Source organism: Falco cherrug, chromosome 7, assembly GCF_023634085.1.
Source record: "Falco cherrug isolate bFalChe1 chromosome 7, bFalChe1.pri, whole genome shotgun sequence".
NCBI lineage: Eukaryota > Metazoa > Chordata > Aves > Falconiformes > Falconidae > Falco > Falco cherrug.
Genome location: NC_073703.1, coordinates 67,229,996 through 67,257,682, shown reverse-complemented (window position 1 = coordinate 67,257,682; position 27,687 = coordinate 67,229,996). Strand labels below are relative to the sequence as shown.

At 39.0% G+C, this 27,687-nt stretch overlaps 1 protein-coding gene across 2 annotated transcripts in view; it reads left to right on the top strand.

Annotated features, from left to right (window-relative positions):
- Nucleotides 1-308: 308 nt before the first annotated feature.
- Nucleotides 309-27,687, top strand: part of SEL1L (SEL1L adaptor subunit of ERAD E3 ubiquitin ligase) — a 34,099-nt gene continuing 6,720 nt past the window's right edge. Inside the window, exons 1-19 of one of the 2 annotated variants that reach the window (XM_055715875.1) lie at nt 309-464; nt 7,726-7,763; nt 8,111-8,333; nt 11,896-12,063; nt 12,657-12,762; nt 14,499-14,661; nt 16,513-16,566; nt 16,651-16,710; nt 17,317-17,398; nt 17,709-17,863; nt 18,616-18,672; nt 19,729-19,797; nt 21,085-21,162; nt 22,325-22,387; nt 23,136-23,223; nt 23,477-23,625; nt 24,151-24,316; nt 25,920-25,991; nt 27,154-27,326. In XM_055715875.1, the coding sequence (XP_055571850.1) occupies nt 392-464; nt 7,726-7,763; nt 8,111-8,333; nt 11,896-12,063; nt 12,657-12,762; nt 14,499-14,661; nt 16,513-16,566; nt 16,651-16,710; nt 17,317-17,398; nt 17,709-17,863; nt 18,616-18,672; nt 19,729-19,797; nt 21,085-21,162; nt 22,325-22,387; nt 23,136-23,223; nt 23,477-23,625; nt 24,151-24,316; nt 25,920-25,991; nt 27,154-27,326 (2,037 nt within the window). In that variant the 5' untranslated portion in view covers nt 309-391. Of the gene's footprint in view, nt 465-7,725; nt 7,764-8,110; nt 8,334-11,895; nt 12,064-12,656; nt 12,763-14,498; nt 14,662-16,512; nt 16,567-16,650; nt 16,711-17,316; nt 17,399-17,708; nt 17,864-18,615; nt 18,673-19,728; nt 19,798-21,084; nt 21,163-22,324; nt 22,388-23,135; nt 23,224-23,476; nt 23,626-24,150; nt 24,317-25,916; nt 25,992-27,153; nt 27,327-27,687 lie in introns of both variants that reach the window. The other variant, XM_055715873.1, reaches the window with a different exon arrangement.

Sequence of the window (27,687 nt, the reverse complement as noted above, 5' to 3'; positions counted from 1 at the left end):
TGATGTAGGCCCTGCCCCGCCCCGGCTCCCAGCGAGGCCTGTGCGCCGGCGCTTCCCGCAAGGCACTGTGGGTGCTGTAGGAACGGCCCCATCAGCCAATAGGAGGCGTCGTTTCGGAAGGGCGTGTCCGCGTCGCCGGCTGTTCGCTGAAGGCCATTGGCCAACACGAGGGCGTGACGGATGCGCCATACCCCCCTCGGCGGGCCAATCGGAGCGGGCCATGTAGAACTAGTCGTTCTCTGGGGGGCTGCGTGCGCCGCCGCCAGCAGTCGGTCGTTGGCCGGCAGCGCGGCCCAGCGGATTGGTGGCGGCGGCGCGGGGGGCGGGGCGAGGCAGCCGGAGTCGGGGCCCCTCGGCGGCGGTGGCGGCGGCCCCTGAGGAGCCCGGCGGGATGGGGCGGCGGGCGCGCCTGGGGCTGGTGCTGTGCCTGGCGGCGCTCTGGGCCGGAGGGCTGACGGCGGCCGGTTAGTACCGGGGCTGCCCCTCCCCCGCGCCTCGCTGGGCCTGGGCTCTGCGGCGGCCTCGCCCCCTCCCCCCCTTCTGTGGCCTGCTGCGGGGGAGGGGGTGCGGGCCGCTGCCGCCGGGGGTCCGCACCGGGGCGCGGAGGCGGCGGCGGGGGAGGGCAGCCTGTGGCCTTGCTGGGGCTTCGGGGGGCTGGGAGCAGCGCCGGGCCGGCGGCGGGAGGGGGCAGCTGGGCGCCTGTCAGCTGCGTGGCGGCGGGGCCGGGGGCGGCGGGGCCGTTGCTCTCCCTGCCCGCCGGCCCTGCCGCACCGGGGGCTGCTCGGTAGGCCCGGTGGGGGCCAACGCATTTTTCCATCTGGCTCCTGCCTCCGAGCAGCTGGTTGGAGCCTGCTCGGTAACGCTTGCTCTGCTCAGAACCCCGGTGAGGTATTTCCCCCTCCCTATTACGCGTCTTCTTGCCGGGGAGCCGGTGGCGCTGATGTTAGCGTTGCTAGGACGGTTTTCTCACACAAATATACATAGAGCATTTCTAGGGATTGCATTATGGCCCTACTAAATAGTTTTTTCTTTTTTTTTTTCGGTTTTTTTTTCCCCCTGCTTCTTCTTAAGCAGCTTGGGGCTAGTGTGCTTCTCATGTGTTGTCATCTACTTCCTTTCCAGGGGTTTCTACCTCCCACACGCTTCTTCGCACCGCGGGTGGGAGGGGGGGATGTGCACTGCATTTATTTATATAGTGTTTCTAAAGCCAGCGAGCGCTCCTTTAATAGTCAGCAGCCCTCTCCAGTGCTACTGGGGATGTGCTTTTAGGCTGGCAGTGATATTTCAGGAAGGTAACTTTACATTTTCTCTAGAGGTGAGTTCTGTGGTTTGAGGTTCATTTTCATGTACGCAGTAGGAAGTTGAAATTTCAAGATGTTACTGGAGTTCAGATGAGATACCAGGCACAGTTATATGCACTTTGTAGGTGGTGGCATAAGCCAGCAGGGCACTTCCCAAGGTGTAGAGAAGATAGAAGTTTTGCGGATCCAGAGAGATGTACCCAGACTTTGAATAGTATGTTCTCGCTGACAGTGTATGTAGAGCAAAAAGCTAAGGTGTGATGAGACTGTTCATGTCAGATGAACTATCTGTTGTTCATGTGGAAGTTGGGTGACAACATTAAGAGCTGTTCCAGCACACATCTATGGCTGTGCTAGCGTGCAGCTCTGATGCCCTGACTGCTTGTCCACTGTCACGGTTGTGTTTGTGACTGTGAAGTTCTGATAGCCTAATTCAGCCTTTGAAAACTGTATGTTTAGAGTCAGTTGAACTGATACACATAGTAGACCCAAGAAAGCACATGGTGCAGTACATGAAGGATTAGGAGCTGTTGGCAAACTTTATATTGCTACTGTGAGGTAAAACTCTTCGTTAATACCCAGAACTAATTAGGAGAGGGTATTTGGAGACCAGGTTTTGGCAGCAGATTATAATAGGAAGACCTACCTTGCTCCAATTTTTGTCAAGAATCACTCTGAAATAGAATAAGCTGTCATCACTTCATTGATGTTTTGATTTCCTACAGTAGCAGTAGGACTCATTAGAGTCTGGTGCAAGCCTAGAGACTGCATGTAAAATGCTTCCTTGAATATTTGTTCATTCCTAATGTCTGATCTGGAAACAGTCATCTGGAATGTGAGTACATTGAAGGGAGGGGTTTTAAGAAGGATGAGTAAAAATGGTGCAAGCATTACATTTCATGACTTCAGAAGATGTTTTTAATGCGGATATATATTTTTTTTAGTAATGAGTCTTTTAACTATAGCTTTAAACCCTAACTCTGTAGTCATAAACTTTGCTTGAATCAATTTATTGAAAAGTTGAGGTGAATGCAAGAAAACACAGGCCTAAAGAAATGGTTGCTATTTTTTTAAAGGTATAATATTAATACAGATTATTAAGAAGTTGAACACTGGGGGCTGGGGAAGGAATATTATGGAGTCCATGGGTATTTGGCTAAAGCAGCTAAGAAATGGTAACTCTGTGTGTGTGCCAGCCAAAGCTGCCTGTTTCTGCTTATCACAGCAGCAGTGGCCCTCTGCTTCTTTTGATCATTCATTAAGAACACTGGAAAATATCTTCTGCTTTTTTTTTTTTTTTTTTTTTTTTTTTGACTGCCAGTGTTATTTGATTCCTGCGATTTTTTTATTCCCTACTTTGCAGACTAAAAGGTAGAAATTCGGTCATTCTGCCCGAAGAGAGGAAGTGATTCTTCCTCTATCCTGCACCTTCTGTGGCAAACTTCAGTGACAGGCACAGATTTCCATACTGTCTCATCAACTGGTAGGACCAGCGAGCACAGTGATATACTTACAGGAAACTTACGTCCCTGTTCTCTCAAAAGTGAGCTTAATTGCTTTCCCTGACCCTTCTGATTTTATTTACCTAACTGAAAAACATTCCCCAAACTTGTTGCCTGATAGGGATTCTCAATTCCTACAGAGGAACTGTGGGAGAGTAAGTTTTGTAAATAGTTAGCAATTGCAAGGAGACTGGAAAAATGATTTGTATTCGGGACAAGGGCTGACCTATATCTTAGACTTGTAGTTGTGCTAAAATGAGTATGCTGCACAGATCATAGCTGGGAGCGATTTGCTTGCTGCCAAGGATACTTTGAAACTAGTCTGGCTGTACAGGTGCAACTTTGTGGATTTTGTGTAACTCACTGCAGGTTTTAGAGGTTCATGTAAATAGGAATAGAATCTGTGCTATGGAGTCTGGTTTTGTGCCAAATTTAACAGTTGAAAACTTGATGAGAAGCAATCTCAGATGATTTTTTTTTTTCTTAAGATTTCCTTTTTTCCTGCAAGAACAGGATAAACAGGGTTTGCATTCTCTTTCAAAGTCTAAGCAGTCACTTGTGCAAAAAGAATATTGAAAGGAATAACTAAAGGTACCACGGAAAATCTCAGATGCTTGCTTTAAAGCAGTCATTGGCAAACCTCTTCAGTTCATGCATCCCCTCAGTAAAAAAAAAAAAAATTGAGCATGCATCTTCAATGTTTAACTTGTAAAAAATATACATTCTGTACCACTGTACTAACATGTTATGTACATCATAAAATGTGCACAAAAACAGAAATGAAAAAAAGAATGAGATAAAGATGAAATAAACCCTGTATTAAGAAGAGTTTTACTTATTAACGGTACAAAAAGTATTTTTTTCCTGCACCCCCAGTGGGTTTGCCAGCATGCCCCCTGGGATGTACGCACCCCACTTCAGAGATCACCGCTCTGGAGCGTGCAAACTCTTACTAGTTGCTTTGCTGTGATAGTGTTTGAAGCTTGAAGGGCTTGGCAAAAACTGGAAGGAAACTGACTACTGTGATCAGATAGGTCATTCATCAGAGCTTTGGGAGATTGCCAACTGCTTGCACATACTGAATTTTTGGCTGGCTATTTCCCGAAGGTGAGTGACCGTTCTAACTTTGAAACTAATAGTATTTCTTGTCTGGTAGTAACAGTATTTAGCTTTATAGGCTGTCAGTTGATTTGTTCTAATACAGAAAAACTTCGGAAGTGTTTGCTGACATTGTTCTCGCTGAATCACACCGCATAGCTCTTCCAATTTCTGCCCCTCTCTCCAGAGTGCTCTCTTGAAAATGGGAATTCTCACAAAATGGTAGGTTCTTTATCCAGCATACGGTAGGATCTTTTTGTCTAGCATAGGCTGTCAGCGTACTTTTGCTATATTTAAATAGACTGATTGAAAAATGGTCTTTCTAATTGAGGAAAAATGAATGTGTTTTGAAGCAGATTTTAATTATATATGAACTGGTGGATGGTTGAAACAAGTATTTAGCTCTGTGAAGTGCTGTAGAGTCTTAGCTGGGCACGAGAGCACCCAGCAGTGTCTGCAGCTCAGCACTGTTTGTAAGTGAAGCATTCTGTACAGCAGTGCCTGTTTCAGCCACAAGTATTTTTGCCTGCTTCTTCCTTTTAATATATCATTGCATCTTCCTAATTTGTTTAACAAATGGTGGGATTAATTTCCAGTTGTCAGTTTCAGAAGAGGTTTACAGAATTAGGCAGCCTTGGTAACAGACCCAAATTGGAAAAAAAAAAGTCAGTAACTTTTTTTAATTTAACAGTGGAAAAACAAACTAAACTATCAGCTTTAATCTCTCAAGCAGGTGCACAAACATAACATCTGTGACTTTGTTCAGTAGTTGAGCCTTGACTAATAAGTCATTCTTGGGTCATACTGTGACCTTCCATCGGTCTTTCATTAACACTTTCAGAATAGTTTTATTAACTGTTTCTTAGAGGTAGACACACTTCTGCAAGTAGCGGGGGCATATTAGTCAGCAGTTCTCTGAAATAACAAGGCTGTAAATGATCCCTCCTCTGATCACGTTATCAGTCATCACTGCAACCTCAGCTGACTAATTTAGAAGGAAGTCCCACAACTGAGAACATTTAAGCTAGTATTTTGTTGTTGCATTAGTCCTATTTTGGAACCACTGTTTTGAAAGCTATTCTTCAAGTACAACTTCTTAGTAACAAAGCTGGTTCCTTCAGAGAGAATTTACATGATGCAATAGAAATGAAATAGATTTATTTACTTACAAGGAAGAAAAGCAAACGCTTTAATCAGCTCTACCTTACCTTGCTGGGACATCTCTTGACTTTCAATTTAGTAAACCTTTTGCATATGAAGTTACAATAAAATTGTTCTTTCATAAGTGTGCATAGATAGTATACCCTATTTACATTTGACCTTGTGTGGTCTTTTATTGTGAAGTCAACTTTTCACAAATTGAAATCAGTTACTCGGGCCTTTACCAAAAAGCTAGAATGGTCTGGTGCTGTCAGGCATATAGGCTGGTTTTGAGCAGACACCCTAGCTGGTATAGCTGTTAAAAATAACTTTATGTTTGTTACTACAGTAACAGGTACTCTGTAAGTGCTTTGTACATATTCATAGCAGCATATAAGCTGCTGGGTAGGTTAACCCTGTCTTGGTTTTCCCTCACCCCGGAAGCATGTCTGAATCTGCTCTGGAGTTTGAAGTTGTAGGGGTGGCATTCGGTTTTAGATCAAAATTATTTACGATAGTAGAATGTAATTTGTGGGAAATAGGGTACATTCACGTTTGTCTCATAGTTTCAAAATAGAAATGACTAGCAAGTATCCTAAATGCATATGTACTTTTACTGTATTTAAAAGCCAACTGTTACATGGTGATCTGAAGTGTTGAAGTTCAGTGGTAGAACTTCTTATGACAGGAGAATTAGCCTTATCTGTTAGATTTCTCAAGCTGATAAGCACGGTAGTCTCTACCAAAAATGCAGCTAGCCTTGTTTTTTCCTTATGCCTCTTTCAGTGTTTTTTTCCAAATTGGTGCTTGTTCTTATGCTCTCTTGTTTGCTGCTTGCAGAGTCTTTTTCATCTGGAGTGTTCTTTGCTGTTGCCACTAGTTTTTTCTGAAGGGCGCTACATGCTTTCATTTTTGGACCTGCAGGGTACAGCTGCTTACCCGTGTCAACTGTTCCAGATCCTCTTTAAGCCTGTTTCTGCTGGCAGTCACATTTTTTGAGCTTTACATCCTCTTCAGTATCTCAACAGACTATCATCTATTTGTCTCACCCGCACTGTCAAACTTCTTGTCACCTTAGTTTTGCAGCTTCACTTATAAGTCTTAGCATTTTTTTAATGATTTTTTTAAAAAAAATATTATGCTGTTACAGCTTAGAAGTTGAGCCTCATCCTTTTACTTGTTCTAATCAAAGGTTATACTTCAAATAACAACATGAAATCGCTTTCTGGAATCTGGCTTCCAAGATTAGCCCTTTCATTGCAAATAGCCGCAGTTGCTCTGTTATAATAATAGTCTTCAAAACATGAACTAATAAAGTGTCGTATTTGTAGTTTGACACTTCAGAGATTATTTATCTCTGGTCAGACACTTCTACTTGAGTGGGGGTGAAAATTATGCCAGTTTTGTTTGTGGCCAAACACTTACTGAAAGTCAGTGGAGTTCTGTAAAGTTTTGGAGAGCTCTGTTGGCGTTCAGTAGTTGTGCAGGTAGCCTTTAATAGCTAACCACAACACACTGAATGGTGTATCTCATGTACAGGGCGCTCACTTCTAGCACTTCAGGTACTAGTCACAGTGCAGGTCTCCAGCCTGCCAACACCTTACCACTGCAATAGGGCATTACACACCACAGAGTGTCAGAAGGGGTGGGGAGATTTCTAAAATGTAGGAGTTAGTGGCAGCTTTGCTTAGTCATCTGTTTACATTTTGAGCTTTTATTTCCGTTTAAGTGAATTGTGTACTGGAGAGGCGGAGGCCTGTAGCATCTTCTTACAAATGGGGCTCGGAGTGTTTGCCTAAATGAGGTGGTATCAGATACTGATGACTGAGAACAGTCACATTTTGGCTGCGATAATTTTAGAGGCTTTCAGCTGAGGTGACAGTACAAACCAAGTTGTTTGAAGCACAGTGAGCAGCTCATTTAAGTTACAGGAACAAAGAAAATAAGAGACACAATTCTGCAAAACAATGGTAAAACTGTAATGAATAAGCTTTTTTACTATCTTCTCCCTCCTTTTCACTTCTATTTCTTTAGCTTTCTGCCTAATAGCCTTTGTTCTTTACCATTTCTTCTCTTTCCAGTCTTTCTAATCAAATATAGCCCATTTGGATAAGAAAGGTGGCAGTTAAACAAGGCTTGAAGCTCTTGAACAGTATCTTAAAGACAAACCAGTTTCTCATGGTTCCAAAGAGACCTTTATATCAAGGTTTCAATATGCTGTTCAGGCAGAATGAATTGGCAATCTATAAAGAACATTTAATTGTGAGTGGAGTGGTGTTAATGTCATTTTCTGATTGCTACTGAAGCTGTTTATATTAAAGCTGATGTGCTGATGAAAAACCTTAGTTTCCGTAGGCCCTTTTCACTTGAGCAGTGTAGTTGGACTGGAACGCTTTCAGACTGTGTAGTAATCTAGAGGATTGATTTAGCTTTTTAAAAAAAAAAATCCACACTTTTTTCCACTATTGGGCTCACAGTTGTGTTGGCATAATTTAAGGAAGAGGAAGATCATCTCTGAAACGTTTGATTCTTCCTGTCAGGAAGGTCTTTCTGAAATGCATTAGTCAACTTAGTACACTGGAATATTTCAGAACCATGGTACAATATTGTAGCTGAACTTATTTTTAGTTTTGGGAAAATTACTCATGGAGAAGCTTTTTACTGACTTAAAATATCTCTTCTAGATGAAGAGGGAAATCAAGATGAATCACTGGAGTCAAAGGTAAGGAAATAAGTTTTTAGTCATTCTGGTTTTCTTGTGGAGTGAGAACAAAGGTCTGAAATTCAGAACTATGATTTGATTCCTGTTTTAAACTGTTCTGTAGCTCTTGCTGTCTCATTGATTTCTTCTGTACATCAGAAGAATTAATGTTGTTATCTTTGAAGTACAGTTTTAAAGAACTGAAAGGGATAGAGTCAGTGAGAGCTGGTAGAGGTAGCTCAGCTTACTTTTGATGCTACTGTTGAAACTGTGTGGTAAGTCATTATGTCTTTAAAAGTAACATGGGGTTTGGCAGCTGCTGCTGTTCAGTTTCTAATCTTCTAAATTATGTGGCTGCTTTCCTTCAGACTTTATCTGCAGAGGACCAGGTAAAGGACCATTCCACAGGAACTCGAGTGGTAGCAGGTCAGATCTTCCTTGAATCAGGGAAATCTGACTCTCAGTCAGAGAATGAAGAGAACTTTCACGGTCAAGAGGAGGAAAAAGGGAATTCGCTGGAAGAGTTGAACTCTCTAGAAATGTCAAATCTATTAAATAAGGATTTGGAAGAAGCAGAAATACAGAGTCCAGGTAACTGCTCACAGACTTTTGAATAAGTGGCAAGAAAGATGCGTCTGAGTAGCTTTGGCACGTGGATGAACACAAATAGTAATTTTGAACATATGAAATAACTAGTGTCTTAACCCTTCTCAAATGGAATGGTAGTTGCTGCCTTTTCCATTAGAAAGTAACATCAAAACGTTTGCAAATATATTGTGATTGCAATCTGAGTGGGGTTTTTTAGATCATTTGCAAGGGTTTTCCATAATTCTCGTGGTTTCCATCTTGTTGGAAAGCTTTAACTGTCGAGTGGAGAAAGCCCTGAGTTGTTAAAAAAGGGCTCAAGTGCACATACCATGCTGTGTGTATGTGTACCAACCGTAGAAGAAGAAATTGCCTCAGTCTTCTAGCCTACTGGCTGTTTGCCTGGAGAGTCAGTTGGCAGAGAAGGAACAAACTGTGATGCAAAGACAGGCTTCCTAGGACAGCATTGGGAGCCTTAGAGCAACTAAATTGCGCATAAACTTCAGAAAGTTTTTAAACGTAGGTAAACTTTATGTCCTTGTGCCTAAATTCCCAGGAAGTTCTAGTATTTCCTTTTTACTACTATTAATAAAAATATAAATTTAGTATGATTTTTTTTTTGACTGCAGTTAGTAGTAGATGATAACTAGATGGCACAGTTGAGTACCCTAGCCTGTGCAGCAAAGACTTTTCCTTTTCACTTGTCCATAAAAAGTAAATCTTCAACTTTACTGAAAAAATATAGTTACTTGGGTAATATTCGTATTTGTCTATCTTCTAAACTCAGATTTGAATGTGAAAAAAAAAAGCAGATGTTACGAAATGAGCTCTGTTATATACTAACTTTCAGGGTTTTCTAATAAGCCTTCCTTATTAATGCAGAACTAGTATACAGTTTGTAAAAACTGAGTAATGGGATTAACTATTGCTGTTGATAGGTGTGGTGTTGTACAGGAAAAGGGTATACAAAATCCATTAAACAGCTTGCTGCCACAAAACAGTGAGCTAAGCACCATATTTAGTCAGTGCAGTCTATTTCAAAAGTAAACTTTAGGATACTTTTAAACTCGCATCAAAAAGGTGTAACCAGATGGCTTGCTGCTTGGCAGCTAAGGTTTTGTGCTGCACCTGTCAAAGTACTGCAAGTGACTTTCAAAAACCATAAATTTTAAGTCTGTTGCAGTTTTTGGAACCTCTTATGAAGCAAATAAGTGATGTAAATGGAATGATTGCTGTTTTTTTTCTAAAAAGCAATTCTGAAGGAAAAGTACTAAGGACAGCTTTACTGGCAAACTCTTTAAGCAGGACAGGAATCTACTTCTGGTACAGATGTTATAGCACTTGAATGAGCTACTGATGACAGGACTGCATTAAGGAGATTAAAGCTTTTCTAAACACAGTTTGGCTCCTGTGTATGGTCATGAGATTGCATGGAAAAAATAATATTCTTCAGGTTTCCACATGTGTTTTGCAGGATATTGAGCAGAAAAAAAAAATTAATCTTAAGTTACTAAAATTAGTACTACTAAGGATTTTTACCGTCTAAGAAAGAAGTTGTCCTGGTCTCTTCTGATTAGTCAGGAGGTCTTGTGTGGTAAAATGGGTTGTTTTAGTTATTTATCTTTTGTGTTGTATGTTTTTGTAACAATAAAGTTCCATACTAACAGTTTTTGCTGAAAACTGCCCGTGAGTTTATACAGAGTTGGAAATACCTGCTGTGTTTGTTTTCCTGTTTGGAGGGGTCTTACAGGAATGTAACCAGTTCTTATAAGCAGTTTGTATATGGGTGTCCTGCAGGGTAAAGTATGAGATGAGATATAAGTAAATAAGAATGAAATACAATAATAAAATACTATATACTTTGTTTAGACATACTAAAACAGGTAAATTGCTACTTGCGTGCTCAGTTTGACAAAAAGCCGTTTATCCTTAGAGTAAAATATTTGCCTCAGTTTGTATTTATTACTCTTTAGGTACATGATAAAATAACTGGTGAGCATTTTATCCTGTGATCATATTGCTGTGTTGCTTCAGGGGTTAGTATTTGTTTCTGTCTGGTGTGTGTGGCGGGGAGACAGCATTGTAGGTGAATTTAGAATTTTAAAAAGGCAAGAGGGAGGACTGGGGCAGAGTAATTTCCTAGCTTTAGCGTACAGCTAACTGTCGTGCAGAGCAGCGTGTAAATGGTTTGTGTCCAATTGCTTTCAATACAGGAGACGAGTACTAAACAATACAATTAAAACTTGAACTTCTCAAGTGGTGTTAAACTCCTGGACCTGGAGTTTGTTCAAATGACAGCGATAAGAGGTCTCGTCAGTTGTAGTTGTATGTACCTTAGCGTGAGCTTGTACGTTACTCTGATTAACAGGCATCTGAAGGGATTCTGGGCTAATTGCATCTGGGCACATTATTTTTTAATTCAGTTTCTGAAAATAACATTTTTCCTTGTGTGTTACGGGATAATTAACTTGGAGTGGTGTGGTGGAACATCTGCCAAGAAATCAAATTATGAAGAGCAATTTGAACAGGCTAACTAATCCTGGAGACTTCATTATGCTTCAAAAAATCAACATGAAATTTTTTTAATTAGTATGATCTCCAGCCTTACAATTATAGACCCTAGAAAAAAGAACTAACTTTATCTATTACCACAAGAATTACAAACTTAACTTGAAAAAACACTGTATAATTGACATTCTCAATTGCATGACTATGCTAATGTCTTCAAACGAAGCGGAAAACAACGGGTGGATTTAGCTTAGTGGCAGAGAAAAACCTTTATAAAAGGGTATTTGAAATAAATTCATTTTCAAAAAGCAATGATAATTCTTAGTCTTCATAGAAGATTGATTTTATTTAAAAATGTTGCAATATTGGAATCAGTAAATTTTGATGTTCTGGTGCATGAGAAATGATAAATCGTGCTATTCAAAATAACTTTGAATGTACCAAATATATTGGCAAAGTGAAATAAAGTTTTCAATATAAGTATTTGCAACAATAGAATATGACTGGAGTCGTAATGATTTCATTAAGTCTTTCCTTATAGTTGTATGTTCTAAGTGTACTCCCTGCTGATATTCAAGTACTTTGTGTCGCATTTGGTGATGTGAGCAGTTCTGTCATGACTGTGTCTAACCCTGGGGCTAAAATGAATATATGCACCGTTATGCACTTCAAGGATAGTTTTTGCATGAGGAAGGGTGTGCAGGGAAGAGCAAGTGAAAGGAAGGGTTGTTTATTTTGGTAGGCAATAAAAATATAACTGAGATTTGCTGCCTCCAATCTAAACAAAAATGTTTTCTTTGCTTAGAACAAAGGAAATTTAGAAACCACATACTTTCTGTTTCGTTTCCTAATTAAAAATAAGAACAGTATTTTTTCAGGTGCTATTTAGAAAAATAATTGCTTTCCAGGCTTTTGTAAATCTGAAATTTTACTGAAAACTTTTATTAAATGCAGTTCATAGGAATTAAAGCCAACATAAGAGTGCTTTCCTGTATGTAGTAGATGATTTTAATTTGTGGAATAAAGGAAAGCAGCCTAATTCCCGGAAATGTATTTTCAGTTTTGACAGCTATTGGAGGCACAGCAGATGGTGAACCTTGCCACTTCCCCTTTCTATTTATGGAGAAGGAGTATGCAGAGTGCACTGCGGATGGGAGGGAAGATGGCAGGCTTTGGTGTGCAACAACCTATGATTACAAGAAAGACCAAAAGTGGGGCTTCTGTGAAAGTAAGTACCTTGATCTCTAGTTCTGGTCCAAGGAATGCTTTCTTAAGCTAGTGTTTTCAGTCCTCTTAATGCCCTGCCATACATTAATGGCCACTTTGTACTATGATACACAAGTAATTATAAAGGCAAAGTTCTAATGACCTAGAAGATTACAATGCTAATGCCAATTCCCAAAGCTATTTGGGAAGTCTTGCAGTGGAGGCATCTGTAAAACTCTTAGTTTCTGAGGCTGTAGGAATGTAGGGGGTTGACAGTGTTTCCCCTTATACTTGCTGATTTGTTGCACAAAGGCCATCCTTCTCTAGGAAACATCCTCCCGAAAGAACGTTTCTTCCTTGCACAGCTTGCTTTGGAGCAATGAAAATTACATTTTAACAGCAAACTTGTACATGATAAACGTCACGTGGGAAGAAACTGTCTACCAAGATATCCAACACCTCCTTTAGACAGCTTTTTGTAATCACTTGGTTTGTTTACTGGTTCCAGAAACATATTTCTGGCTGTAATTTCCCTTTAGAACCAATAGGAATTTTGAGAGAATAGCCTTGATCTGTGTAATTGGAGCTCTTAATGTACTCTTTTCTTTTTCTTAGCTGAAGAGCAGTCTAATAAGAGAAGGCAGATGCAAGAAGCTGAGGATGTTTATCAGACCGGAATGAAAATCCTTAATGAAAGCAATAAAAAGGCTCAGAAGAAAGAGTAAGTCTACCTCCTCCACCCCCACAAGAGAATGATGACATGGCTGGTCACTCTGGCTTAATTGAAAAACAACTTAAATGAGTTGCCCTGACACTTTGCACTTCATTGGACTTAGAATCAAACTATGCAGTGATAGCACTGAACATAAATAGTAATTTCAGGGTGTTTAGAAAAACAAATTTATGCCTGCTTTCCTCTGAATTCACGAAAATTTGTGTAAGATTGATTTCTGAAGAGTGGTGATCAAAACGTTGAGTTAATGCAAGATGGCACTGCAGTTCTCTAGCCACAATTTATATGTGGCAACTGCCCAGAAGAAAACTGAGAACATGATACCACTTATTTGTCCTTTTTCAAATGTTTATTACGGTCTGGTTCTCCTTCTGCTTCAAAGATTAAGTGGGCAAAATCAGCATTTCTTGTCCTGGTCTGGTTTTGTTCCTGCTTTCTAATGTTTTCAGTCATCATAAAGATAGTATTAAACTTGATCTCAACAAATTGTTAAAACACTAATAATTAACGTTGTATGAGAGAAAAGGGTAATGCTTTTAGGTGGAACCAAAAAAGAGAATTAAATGAGTGTTCTGTTCATTCTGGTCTGTTTTCTACTCTGTATATATCCAACTACTGATGAAATAGTTGTCAGCTTACCACTGTAATTAAGAGTAGCTATGTAATTTAGAACTCCCTGGTACTCACACTGACATTCTCATCAGTAAGTGGTGACTTCAGGCTGCTGATTATTATGTGAGCGCTATTACCATGTTAAACTTGTTCACGGAGGTAAGGGAGTGTATTTCTACTTTATGTATCAGGGAAACTGAAGTTGTCCATCACACCTTGGTGAAGGCAAAGGGAAACAATATCTGTTAGACTCTGCTTAGTATTCTTTTATATAAAATAATGTAGGAATTGTAAAACAATAATAGATCTTGGTTCTCTTGAACACCTTACACTTTTCTTAGAAGACAAAATTATATGAGAAACCAGGTGTGCCTCAGGCTGTCCTAAAGAAAGAAAGCAAATCTGAGAATAGAAGGGAGAAGTAAATAAGAATCTTGGAATGGTATCAAAGGTCCATGAGAAAACGAGTTGAAGCATGCTTGACAGTACCATGCTTGTGTCAATGTTTAAGGACAGTTTTTTAATTGCTGTGAACCTATTTTGGAGGACTACTGTAAGTTCTGAGGCTGAAGTAGAAGGAGGAGTTTCCAGAGAACTTTCTCATTGTTACAATGCTTTTCCTCATTTTTCATCACAAAATTGATCATGTATATAGTTGTCTTGGACCCAGCATTGGGGTTTGGAATGATTTTGTGCTCAACAAATCAAAGAGACTCCATAGTCTTTTTTTTCAGGCTTCTTTTTTCGGTCATGATCTGTGAAGCTATCAAACTAGCGGTCCTACTAGATATCTAGTACGGGGCTTAAAATTGTTGCTATAAAACCGTAATCATTTGTCCTTAAACTTTTCATCTATCTTACAGGGGAGGAAATGCACATTGCTTTGGGTATGGAGCAGAGTGAACATTAAAATGCAGTTTGTTAGCTAAATCATATGGGTTGTTGCATAGATTGATGATTTGGAGTAGAACAAATTACAGTAGTTAGATGTATTTGTGGGAAATAGAAGCAAAAACAGGGGAGCAAAACACACACACCCCCCAGATCTTCAGGCTTATGAATGGAATCTGCATCTTTGCCTCAAGGTGACTTAGAAATTGTTTTCTTTTAAGAGCATATCAATATCTTCTGAAAGCGGCTGACATGAATCATACCAAGGCAATGGAGAAAGTGTCTTATGCTTTGTTGTTTGGGGATTACTTGAAGCAGAACATCCAGTCATCGAAAGAACTATTTGAAAAACTAACAGAAGAAGGTTCTCCTAAAGGACAAATGGTATGTATGTCCGTAGATTCTACGGAAGTTTTGATAGGTTTATAAATGGCTTCATAGATTGTGCTTACTCTAAGGTGGTTATATAAATTGTTCTTGTGTCCGGAATAGAATGAGAACAGTAAGTGCTATCTGTTGCCTGGTCAAAAAAAAAAAAAAAAAAAAAAAAAGGGGCAGAGTACTGCTCTTTTAAATGGTTTGAAAACTTGGTGTAAAATGTTTGGTTCTGGTTCAAGAAATAAATTTTATTAATTCTGGCCTAAGCATTTCCTAATCCTGGCTACTGATTGCCTTTACCTTTTTGAATTTCACCAGTGCCTTGCTTTTGTTCAAAGATTGTCCCCCAAATGCTTCTGCTTCTGCATGCTGCTGGCATTACTGAGGGTGCAGTAACAAATGTCACCTGCACCCCAAGGTAAACACACGGAAGACACATGGAAACAAGTCTTCTCTGTGAGTGTAAAAAAAACCCGGCATTAAACCACCAGCAATATGGTATGGTGGTGGTCTTTTCATTTAAGTTCTTTTCTGTTGTATGACTGACTAGGTTGGATGTGTAAGTCAGAAAACAGGTAGATACAGGTGACTCCAGACAGCAAACAGCTGAACTCTGTGTCTTTTCTTGTGGTTTGTTTGGGATATTGCAGCTTTTCATCTGCAGTTTTATCTTTGAGATGGGTAGATACACACAAGGTTTTAATCTAGGAAATCATAAACTCCTTAGGAATCTTGAAAGCTGATTAGTGGAACGGGACTCACTTTGTCCATTTGCCTTTGAAAATTATAGAATTGTTCAAACATAAATGATCATGTGTAATATCATAAAATGTGGGTGTGAATAATTTTAATGCCTCAATATTTGCATGTACTTACTGTTTATTTGGAAGTGTCAGCTTCTTTAGGAATTAGCCAGTTTCATTTAGTTCTTAGGCTACCAAATCTCATGCTGTTGCCTGTTTAATGTTGGAGTGCTGATTTATCATAGAAGGCAGGAAGGTGTTTTCTCTAGAAACTTTGTATCTTGGTGAAGACCTTGACTTCTATTGGTCTAGAATTCCATACTGCCTGCATGAGGTGGTTTTTTCAGGGGGTGTGTGAACACCATGAAATCTGACAGCTTTATATATACGCTGTTACCTTCTGTGCTACTAGTTTCTCCTCTGAACCACGCAGCTGTAACAGGTGTTACAGATAGAGCAATAATTATGTAAATTTTAAGATCAAAAATAACTTTTGGAGAAGGAAAAAAAACAAAAAACAAAAAAAACCGCAACCAAACCAAAACAACCCACACCTCAGCCAAACAGTTCTGTGCATTCTAACTGCTTATATTTATAGTCATAAATGCAACTAACCCGTGGCAGGACAGATGCAAAACAGTAAATTCATAGGATGTGTTAGACAGTAAATCAAGCAGTAAGACCAATCCAAAGAAGGTCATGGTTCATCTGTGTTTGCCCTGGTGTACAAGTCAGATAGGACACGTGAATAACCTGACAGATGTTGCTGATCTTCACTTGAGGGTCTTTAAACTGGGATATTTTTACTGTTCAGGGCCTTTGGATCTATTTTTTTCATTCAGGGAAGCAGTAGTTTCTTTTTGGCATTCGATCCACTAGAGTGAATTCTGGTGAGATGTGTTTATTGTTAGTGTCCTAGGCAACTGAATAATTTAGAAAATCCATACGTTAAAAGGGGCAGGGAAGGGCCTAGATGTAGGAGGTACCAAAGTGAAGGTAGAGCTTGGTATATTATTTGCAACTTTGAACTGTCGTTCGACTTCTTTATGTATTCCAAGAAAACTGATTCTGGATTTGTCAAAGGGTGTGCTAACAAACTTCATTTTATTTCTAGGCTCTTGGATTTCTATATGCATCTGGTCTAGGAGTCAATTCTAGTCAAGCTAAGGTAACTCATAAATCTTCAGTGTGTGCTCTTGTATTTTATCTTGGAGGCAGATGTTAGATAACCAATGATTATTTTTTTTTAAAGGCCCTGGTGTATTACACTTTTGGAGCTTTAGGAGGAAATCTGATTGCCCATATGATCTTGGTAAGTAATGTAGTTAATAAACTTTATACATGCAAGAACTTTTTTATACTCTTAAATTTTTTATGTGAGATTTGCATACACTGGCCAAATATTAGAACATCATGCATGCATTGGGTGGGCAGTAGGACTCCTATTACTTCTTGTTAACCTAAGGAAAAGTCTGCTTGTTTTAAGCTGTATACTACTATGAATTTAGATGGACCATATTTACATCTCTAAAAGCAGAAGTGTCAGACTTTTAATTTTTATAGGCTAATGAGAACTGTGAAATCCAGAGATCTTTACAGAAGATGCTGTTTTAATCAGTATTGTGAGATTTAAGACAAAGTGCAACGTGTGTAAGTAAAAGGCTTTAGGTTTTCACCCATTCGTATCATTCTGCTTATTTGCTTTTTCCTCAGTAATATCTGAAGTATACTGGCTACGCTTAACCTTTAATGGTATCAGTCTGTCGCTTTTAATGTGGACACGATGGACTTGTGGCCTTTGTTTTGCCTATGGTGTCGGTCAAATCTTGCTCAAGTAACATAAAAAAAGTTTGTAAACTGGGAAGCAGTGTGTTGTCAAATAACTAATAGTCCCATATGTGTTTATTTTCCTTTCTAGGGTTACCGGTACTGGGCTGGGATAGGAGTCCTTCAGAGTTGTGAATCTGCTCTCACTCACTACCGACTTGTAGCTAATCACGGTAAAAACTTTTTACTGAGCTAATGTTCTTGACTTTCTATATATTTCTGTATTGTTCACCTAGAAGTTACTAGAAGTACTATCAACACTAACAGTATAAAACCAGAGAATTCCTGCTGTTATCTGGCCCTGAATCATGATACCCTGTTTTCATCGCTATTGACATGTCTTTAATTCTTGGAGAGTGTCGAAATAATTAATTCGCTCTGAGTAACAGTCTGAAGCTCTGTAAAGATCTGTTTTTACTAAGTTGCAGTGTAATATTTGTATGGAACAGAACTCTCTGAAAATTTATCTTATCTGTTTTCCAGTTGCTAGTGACATTTCTTTGACTGGTGGCACAGTGGTTCAGCGAATTCGCTTAGCAGATGAAGTAGAAAATCCAGGAATGGCAAGTGGGATGCTAGAGGAAGACTTGATTCAGTATTACCAGTTTTTAGCAGAGAAAGGAGATGTACAAGCACAGGTAAGATTAAGTTCACCTACTGGCATGCAGAGGTTTTCAGGAATTACAGGAACAGCTTTATGAAATAGGGAAAGATGCTGGAGTATTAGTTTCCTCTTCCTCCTAAAGCAACCTGGTTGTTGTTTCCTGATAAGTTTTTATGAGAAGGGGCTTATATTTTAGAGTGTTTAAGATAGAACTTTGACAGTAAATTCAAATTTTGTGGAAAATAAAACTTAACAATTTTAGTATCTTAGGGAAGAGGATCTTGACTTTCACTAGAAACCAGCCACACTAGCTTAAGATAGCTGTCTTTAGGTGTTGTGGAGGAAGCCTTGATCAAAAGAACTGGTCGTGACAGGGGACCTGAATTTCTTGCTGCTTCTGCTCTTACATGACTTTTGCATGCTGCAGGCTTGACCTCTTCTACGCAGTGCAGGAGGGGAGGATGCCGGTACAGGCAAATTGTCACAGTTCAGCTTGGTTATATGTGAATTAAGAATTAGGCAGGCAGAATTTGAATGAACAGTTACTTTGTATCTAGGACAGTCACATCACTCTTATCTAGGGTAAAATTTCTGCTTAAGCTAATGTGGAAAAATAGGACTGTACTGTAGTTACTGAAGCAAATCTGTGTCTTCTGACTTTGTGGTGTCTTTAACTCTAATAGGGTCTGTCTTTCTGCGTGTAATTAGCTCACTGGTATCTGTACTACTAGAAAAAACAGTCCCTAGAGAACAGTGACTTATTTGTCATGGAAAACTTGTTTTTAGGTTGGCCTTGGACAGTTACACTTGCATGGAGGAAGAGGAGTAGAGCAAAATCATCAGGTACCCTTTTTATATCTCTCTGATGCGTCTTACACTTGGCAGAAAAGGAGGAAGTATAGCTGAGACCACAGTGAAGCAAAAGTGTTTAAGTACCACTGCAAGGTATTTAATGACTTCAGTAAATTCAGTAAAAAAACCAAATAAATAAAAGACTTCAGTCTTGTTCAGTAAAACTTAATTCATTCAATAAAACTTAATCTTTATGTGACTAGTACATGGAGCTGGCTTTCTTACACAATTAGTTTAAGACTAATCATCTCAGAAATGAGGAACTCAAAAACAAAGACCAGGTTTTCATCAAGTAGTACTTGAAAGTGGCTGAGCTTTTGTGCATGTAGTAGAGTCTTCATGACACATTGTGTATGCATTAGTAATTAGTCCAGTTTCTGTGGCTTGCAAGGATATTTTGCTTCTGTAGACACAAAACAGTGCAACTTTCAACACTAAGGATATTAAGTGTGCACAGAAAATAGAACTTCTGCTGATATAAGCCAACCCAGCTACTGCTTATAGAAGTTAACATAGCTAACCTTTTCTTAAAATATGTATTGAAAAAATGGACAGCTGAGGATGTGCATCCTGAGGATTATTTCAGACTCTGCTACCAACCAGAAATTTTTTAATGGTCGTGACTTTTAAAATACCTTAAAGTGACAGCTCTAGAGGGGTTCAGAGATGATATCAAGTAGTCAGAACGAGTATAGCCAAGCTCTGTGTAAAACTGGAATAGGTACTGGCAGATCTCCCCTCTTCTAAGCAAGGTTTGGAGGTACAACAAAGAAGTAGGATTCACCTGTGTAGCTTGTGCATAGTAGCAGTTGTCATATTTTTTTTCCTGTTTTCTGGAATCCACTGTTGAGAGGGACTGCTGCTCAATATTCCTATTCTAAGTGGGAAACCCTGTTACATATATTGAATTAGGTGGGATTGATAACTCCTATTCCCAGAAGAACCTGGTAACTTGGCAAACAACGTACTTACCTCTGTTCCATTTGCAAGAAAAGGTACTCAAATCATAGTCATGGTGGCTAAAACACTTTGTATTTTTTCCTACAGCGAGCATTTGAGTATTTCAATCAAGCAGCTAATGCTGGCAATTCACATGCCATGGCTTTTCTAGGAAAGGTAAGATATGAAGAGTCTTAAAAGTAAGAAAATTGACTGCCTTTCAAAGAAAAATAACAAATACTTCCCACTTTCTGGTATCAGGCAGTCTAAAACTTGAATGCTGGAATCTAAGTACTTCTGGTTTGCTACTGTTTTAAATTGTCCTGCAAGATTTGAGTGTCATAGTCTATTATGTCTAGTCTAAATTGCTCCTTCACTTTAGGAACTTTTGTTTTTTCCAGATAGTGCTTGAACTAGATTTTTTTAATTTATTTTTTTTTAAAAGTGGTTGAATGCCTAAATGTTCTTATTCTGTGGTGGAGTTCAAAACTTGGAGTAGGCCATTATGCTTTTCCATACAGTGTGTGAGGAAAGCTAGGCTTCTCAGAAGTTTTGCCTAGTGGGAAATACTAAGTTCAGGAAGGAAAGGGGAAAGCCATCTATATTCTTATTCTGTGTAGAACACTGAGGTGTCTTGAGTCAGAGTTGCCAGCAGGTCTGCATCTGCTCTGAACCAAAGCCTGAGTCTATCTGCAAGGCAGGCTACTGTATAGCAGTTTTCTCAGATTTAAGTCCTTTTTTCTAATCTAAAACATGATTGACAAGCCGCTATTAGCAATGCTAATGTGTTACTGCTTAGAAGGTCACTTGCCTGAGATCTGGGTTGCAGGCTACCTTCACCCTGTGAGGAGCTAAATCCTGATTATTCAACTTGAGTACCCTTTAAGGTTAGGCTGCAATAAGCAGCAGCTCTAGCTCATCTTTTTCAGGCTGCCCCTGCAGTAGAGGATGCCAAATTTGTCCGTAGAGCATGAAAAAATAGCATAAAGCACTGGTCAAGGCATCTGACAGGAGAAATTGCTGGTTCCTGCTGTCTCTGCTTGAGTATTTAGTATCTAATAAATACTGAAATGAGCAGGGCTTAGCAGCCAATTTTTGCTTTATTTTCAAGTATTGTAACTGCTAATACAGTTGGACTTTCACTGGTCTTAGAAGATTTTTGCCTGATTATGTCATCTTTACTCCACACTGGTAGAACCTAAAAATGAAAGGTATTGTCTTGAAAACTTTTTAATTTTATGGGCAGATCATTCTCCATTAGGAAGTTAAACACTCTGAATCTGAATTTTACAGTGTAGACATGTCTTCTGCTCCTGGGCAAGTTCTTTAATGGTTGTTTAGTAGAGCAGTAGTCAGACTCATCTGAAGTACAATAGACTCCCTCTCATAGGCAAAGTGAAAATGCTCCATGGTCTTCATCCTAAACTCCTTCAGCTGTTCTTCAATAATGCCTTTCTCTTTCAGATGTACTCGGAAGGAAGTGATGTTGTACCTCAGAGCAATGAAACAGCTCTTCAGTATTTCAAGAAAGCTGCTGATATGGTATGATTATCTGTAAGCTAGAAATACAGCAGATGCACTAAACAGTTGATTAGTCCAGAAATGCTGGAAGTGCTTCTTTTTGTCTGCTTCCGTGTGCATACACCTACTCCCAACTTCTGTCCCAGATTAGCCCATAATTAAACATTCATTGTCTAAGATGTCAGAAACTGCCTGCAGTTCTGATCGCGGCGCTTCGTGAAGTTGTGTTCAGCACAAGGAGTCTCTCATAAATGCTGGCATCAGTATGAAATACTGTCCACCTGAGTAGCCTGCATTCTGTTAAGTGTTAATTTTCATTAATCTGAAGTTGCCTTGTCACAGGAAGTTGCAATGCACTGATACAACGTTATTTTGGTTCTGTTTGGTGCTCAGGGAATAGGTAATGTTTTTGGTTTTATACCTCTCATCTCACTGGAGTGTTTGGTTTTGAGCTGTTAATCCCTTGTGTCTGTCTTTGACCTATCCCTTATGGTGGTGTATGTACAGTTAAAGCATGAGTATCCTCCAGGAATGATGTTTAGCATGTGGAACATAGTAGATGAAATTTTGCAGGGACTGTTCTAAGATCACTGTCTTCATGGTTCTTGCATTCCACAACTAGACTGCTGTTCTTCATCTCTGTCCTAGAGTAAGGGTCTCTCAGCTTGCTAATTTCCTGCATTAACTGGAGGTTTCTGATGTGCCCGATTGCCTGTCCTGGTTCGCAGGGACAGCGGTCAGTAATGCAGCCTACAGAACAGCCACCGATATGCCTTAAGACAGATTCTTGGAGTTCCTGTAGTTGTTTTTGAAGCTTCTGTAGCATCCGGAAAATCATAAACTTGGAAAAAGTACGGATGAATAAGCTGTTAATGCCCCACCTTTCTGTGGGCTGTGGGGGGTTCTATGTCTTGTACAACATTTTGAGAGTGCACAGTAGACTTTCATAACCAGTACTGAAAGTGCTTCTTTTTCCTGTTAACCACCTGTGTAGTTACTGAATAAAAATTACCAAAGATGCTGTTTTCTCCCTAAATAACTTATTTACTTGGAGCAAAGTTACAAAGCAAATCTATCTGAAACATTGTTATTTATTTTTAGTGATGTTAGAGACATACCAGATTTGAAAGACGTAGCTGCAGGTTTTGCCATTCTTTGCAGAATTGTTTTTCTGTGTTTTCAGGGTAATCCAGTTGGACAGAGTGGATTAGGAATGGCTTACCTCTACGGAAGAGGTGTTCCAGTGGTAAGCTTTTGACGGTTGTTTTTCTAATCATAGGTGATTGTGTAATTTCTTGTTGTTGGAAGACTTTCTCTGGAGGGAAGTACTGAATTGTGAATATTTCTGTTAAACTGAAAACTCCATGAGGAAATCTGTAATACATATAATAATAATAATAAAAAAATCATTATGGAATTAGCAGCTATTAGCTATTATAGCAGTGTGAATTTTTAGCAGCAGTTTTGAACTTGGCTTTAGTTTTCTTGTGAACTAAAACCAGTCCTAACTGTCCCCGTTTTCTGTCTCTTGTGACAGTGGAGGAACACTTTGAAATTTTTAATTAGTTCATTTGCCTTGTTGCTTTTCCCACAAGAAGGTTTCTTGTCAAATGTTTTGTATTTAGCTATGCAAACAGATATTCAGAAGTTAATTAGCCCAAAGCTGATGAAATAAGTTAAACAATTGTTCTAGAAATAAAGAGGGCATCCGTTCTGTTAAGCATAACTATTTATAGCAATGCTTATGTGGATGCCAGCTTTGAGACAGCTACAGATTTAAGACATGCTAATATCAGTGCAGACTGTTTGGTTGGGGGTTTTTGTTTCCATGTTTTGACCAGGTGAATATTTTAGCACTATATATCTTGCTGTAATTTTTCTGTAATTTAGATCTGTCCTTACACTTACACATATGTGTGCACACATATTTTCTTTTGTTACTGAAATTGGGGTGTATTGCAAGGCTTTAACGACTGGACCAAATCTTTCTGCAGAATTATGAGCTAGCACTGAAGTATTTCCAGAAGGCTGCAGAACAGGGATGGGTTGATGGACAACTTCAACTGGGTTCCATGTATTACAGTAAGTGGTATGAAAATGATTTGCTGGGTCTAAGCATCTGCCCTTCCGGTAACTGTTCGCTAGGTGGCGGTAGAAGTGCATATATACTGCACGTGGGGTGGCCTTACAGCATTGAATTTCTATTTCGTTCTGCTTTTCCTAACACTTTCACAACGTTTTTCGTTAATAATTTTAAAGAGAAAGTACACAATGCATTTTCTACAACTCTGCTTTTCAAAAGGAATGAATAGCAATGACTTGCTCTTTCTTTTAGATGGCATTGGAGTCAAGAGAGACTATAAACAAGCTTTGAAATATTTTAATTTGGCCTCCCAGGGTGGCCACATTCTGGCATTTTATAATCTGGCTCAGATGCATGCTACTGGCACTGGAGTGATGCGATCCTGTCATACTGCTGTTGAGGTAAGGTCATCTGTTTATAAAGATCACATGATACTGACTTGCAAAAGGTTGGCTATAACCACATCAGCTTATATAGGAAATTTGTCCTAGCTAAAATCCACTGGTGACTGCAGAGCAAGGCTATCAAAAGGAAAAGTGGTTATTATCAAACTCTTTGTATCTCATGAGAAAAATATTTTTATGTTGATAAGGAAGGTTTGTATTTGCTTTATCAACAGAAGAAAAACAAAAGAATGTAATAGCAAACATTGGTATTTTATAAGTACTGAATTCTTCATTTAGATATGAGTTTGAGTGTAACAGAAAAGCTGATATTAAGAATAAGTCTGAAAAAGCATCTGAATCGTGGCATGTATTTGCTTCGTAACCTGTATCTTAAAGTAACCCTGTCTTAAGTAGTGAGTTGGTCTGTCAGGTTTTTCCTCTGATATGTAAACATTTTGAACAAGGTTTACCTCTTGCAAAACTGAAATTTCCAAAGTTCTTGACTAGTGTTCTCCTCCTTTGTTTTTTTTTCCTATGCAGTTGTTTAAGAACGTATGTGAACGAGGGCGTTGGTCTGAAAGACTGATGACTGCCTACAACAGCTATAAAGATGGTGATTCAAATTCTGCTGTGGTTCAGTATCTTCTTCTGGCAGAACAAGGCTACGAAGTTGCACAAAGCAATGCTGCTTTCATACTTGATCAGAGTAAGGACCTGAATTTGTACTGAAAGTATTTTGGGATTTTTTGGAGTTGGCCTCCATTTAGTAGAACGCTAGAGTGCTTGAAGATACAATTACATAGCTCTTGTTCAGTCAGAATTTCAGTGAGACTCTTGTCCTCTTTCCTGCTCTTCACACTGGAAAGCAGTCAGTTTTAATTTTCACTTAACTTTCTGGCCTAAAAGTTAGAATACACTTAAATTCTGACTTATGGGGTAGGGAGAGAATGCTTTAGAAACTTGTACAGTGTGAAAATTCTCTTCCCTGGACTTCTGAAACACAGCCTTAACATTTTATTTTTAAATCTGTGAAGTAGGAATTACATTAGTTTTACCTTTAGCCTTTACTATGCATATAAGCTTCAGTTTCCTTTGCTCTTTATTTTGTAGCATCTTTTCTCAGAGCACTGTTTTCTTCCAAACTTTTTTTTTTTAACTTTACTCATACTACTCTTGAAGCAGGGATGAAGAGCTGGGTAGTTGGTTCTGTTATATTTGAAAAAACTTGTCCCAGGTCTCTGATTGCAACTAGATGGCTAGAGCTTGGATATTATTTTTTTTTTAAGAGTTTGAGGTCACAGGGAAACAATGGAAATACAAGTGACAAATCTTTCTAGAAACTACAAAACCCAGTGTATTAAACTTTCTGGATCTCAAATCCAGAAATCTAGGTGTCTCATTACCAGCTTTAGGGCTTTGTATATAAAAATCAGCTATTGGTGGCTAATAGGCTTGTCTTAATTGCTTATCTTAATTTCCAGTTAATGTTTTTTGAAGGTGTCTTAGTGGTTCATCTTGAGAAGAGCTTACAACAATGGCAGTCTTGGCTGGGAGTGCATTCTTGCAAAGAAATAGTGTCTTTCCCTGGGTTAAAATTCTGATTGTCATTACTCAGATGTGTCTGCATCTCGACTGGAGATTAATTTAAAATTACTTCATACAGTTTATACAGAAAATCTGTATGTCAACTCTGAGATAGTATAGCTGAAACCATACTTTAAACTAGAAGTGAAGAAGTTACAAATCCTTTGAGCTGTCTGAACTCTGATACTTCAGCAACCCTCGGTTTATGGACAAGTAAAGTAACTTCTGTTCTGAAGTAGCTGTAGCACTGCTGTGTCAAATATGCATGCTCTGGCTGATTAAGGAGTTTAAGCCTTCATTTTACTTCACTAGTCTTGTTTTTTAAACGTTCAAACTAAAATAGCTTATACTTTAGCCTTGTATTTGAGTGCAGCTTTGTCAGATCCCAAACTGTGTGCTCTTAAGACTGGCATCTTCTGGCATTCCTCAAGTATGCCCCAGAATCTCCTACAGCAGGAATAGGAGAGGTGCTTGGTAAGCAGTATTTCAGGGTGAAATGGTACAGTGTGTTCCTAGCTCTTATGTGGGCGGATATGTGGAAAAACCAAATAAATGAATTGGTTTTTAAAAGTTTCAGCTGAGTTGAATCTTGTTTGTGCTATAGCACAGATTACTTCAAGTTTTTAATTCCTTTCAGCAGTCTGAGTATGAGCGTGGGGGTTTTTTGTGGTCTTGTGTGTGTGTGCCATGCTCCTATTTAACTGAATTACTTTCTTCTCTAGAAGAAGCTAGCATAGTAGGAGAAAATGAAACCTATCCTCGGGCTTTGCTTCACTGGAATAGAGCAGCCTCTCAAGGTATGTTCCATACATCACAATTCTGATTACAGTTTATTTTTAGTAGAGCCATTAACATTTAATTTCATGGGTTTTATGAAACAGGGAAGGAAGGAAGGAAAGCTTACCTCCTTCTGTTCAACATTAGTTATATTCCACATAGGGTAGTTGTTCTTTGTTCCACTGTTAGCTATAAAGTCATTGCAATAGGCTTGCAGTTCTGAGCTGTTCTGAGATCCTGAAGATTAAAGGGACTAAAACAATGTATGGTGTGTTTCTTTTATCATTCCATATGGAATTATAGAGCAGTGTTAAACAGCATAAGGAATGTTTACACTGACTTTTCTAAAAATAAATCCATTTGGAAAAATAGGTACAAAGTATTCTCTAGGATTTTAGTACTTGTCATCATTTATAAGAAATGCAGTTTCCTATTCAAAGCAAGCAAAGCTCAGTGATGAAGAGTGATATCTTCGTGTCCAGCCAACCCAAGTTTAAACTCTGGTGCTTGTGATCTATCCTAAAATAAGTAAAACTAAACTTAATAATTAAATATCTCAGTGTGAGGTCTCTAACTTTCGTATGGGTGCATCTACATCAATGTCTCGACGCTAGCTTTTTGCTTAAGAGCAAGTGTATCATGCAGTGGATCCCAAGGGTTTTGTCTGAAAATCTTCAGACCTACTTGGCTTTTAGTAGGAAGTTAGAAATCGAGAGGATGGAATGGCTAAGTATTCAATTACCAAATGATGATGAAAAATTTTATTTTTCAGGTTTGCAGTGTCTCTGTTTTAAAGACAAAGCTGAAGCCTTTAATGGCTATATAGTAAATGAAAAGTTTTCCTGTAATAAGTGGCTATGAACAACATGACACAGGTTTTCAACTTATCCCACTAAATAGCAATAAAAATGTTGGTAGCATTACTGGGAAAAGGACTTCCCTGAAAACAGAAATTGGTTGCATTTTGGTTAGCTAAACCAAATTTAAAAAACCAAAAAACAAAAAAAAGAAAAAACCCACAACAAAACCACCAAACAAAACAAAAACCCAAATAAATTATAAAGAGTTTATGTGAGAGGAAAAAAGGGAAACAGTTCATGCAAACTGTGGAAAGTAATACTAAAGCCCATATCAGGCTTTCTTTGCCTAGCTATTTTTTTGTTGTTGTTTCTTGGTTTATAGGATATACAGTTGCAAGAATTAAACTTGGAGATTACCATTTTTATGGATTTGGTACTGATGTTGATTACGAAACTGCATTTATTCACTATCGACTGGCATCAGAGCAACAGCACAGTGCCCAAGCAATGTTTAATCTGGGCTACATGCATGAGAAGGGATTGGGAATCAAGCAGGTGAGTAAGCTGTAGGCTAATAGTCTGCTCCATTGCAGTGCATTTACTAATACTAGATTAAGTCCATAACCACTACTGGGCTTTAGGCACTATATAACCACTTTGTAGGAGTTAGCATGTCTCCCAATACATTCTCCAGTAGCAGATGGATATGTATATCCATTTCACGCTTACCTACGTGAAGAAATAAGGCACAGACGGGGAAAAAAGCTATTTGCCCACAGTTGTGAAGATAGGCAAAAAGAGTGCCATATGCTCGAGTAATGCTTTCAAGACTTTGAAGTGTAATGAAGTTAATGTACATCAGCTCCAGGTTCAGAGTGTTTTGGCACAAGATTGTTCTCGTCCTCTGAAACGCTGA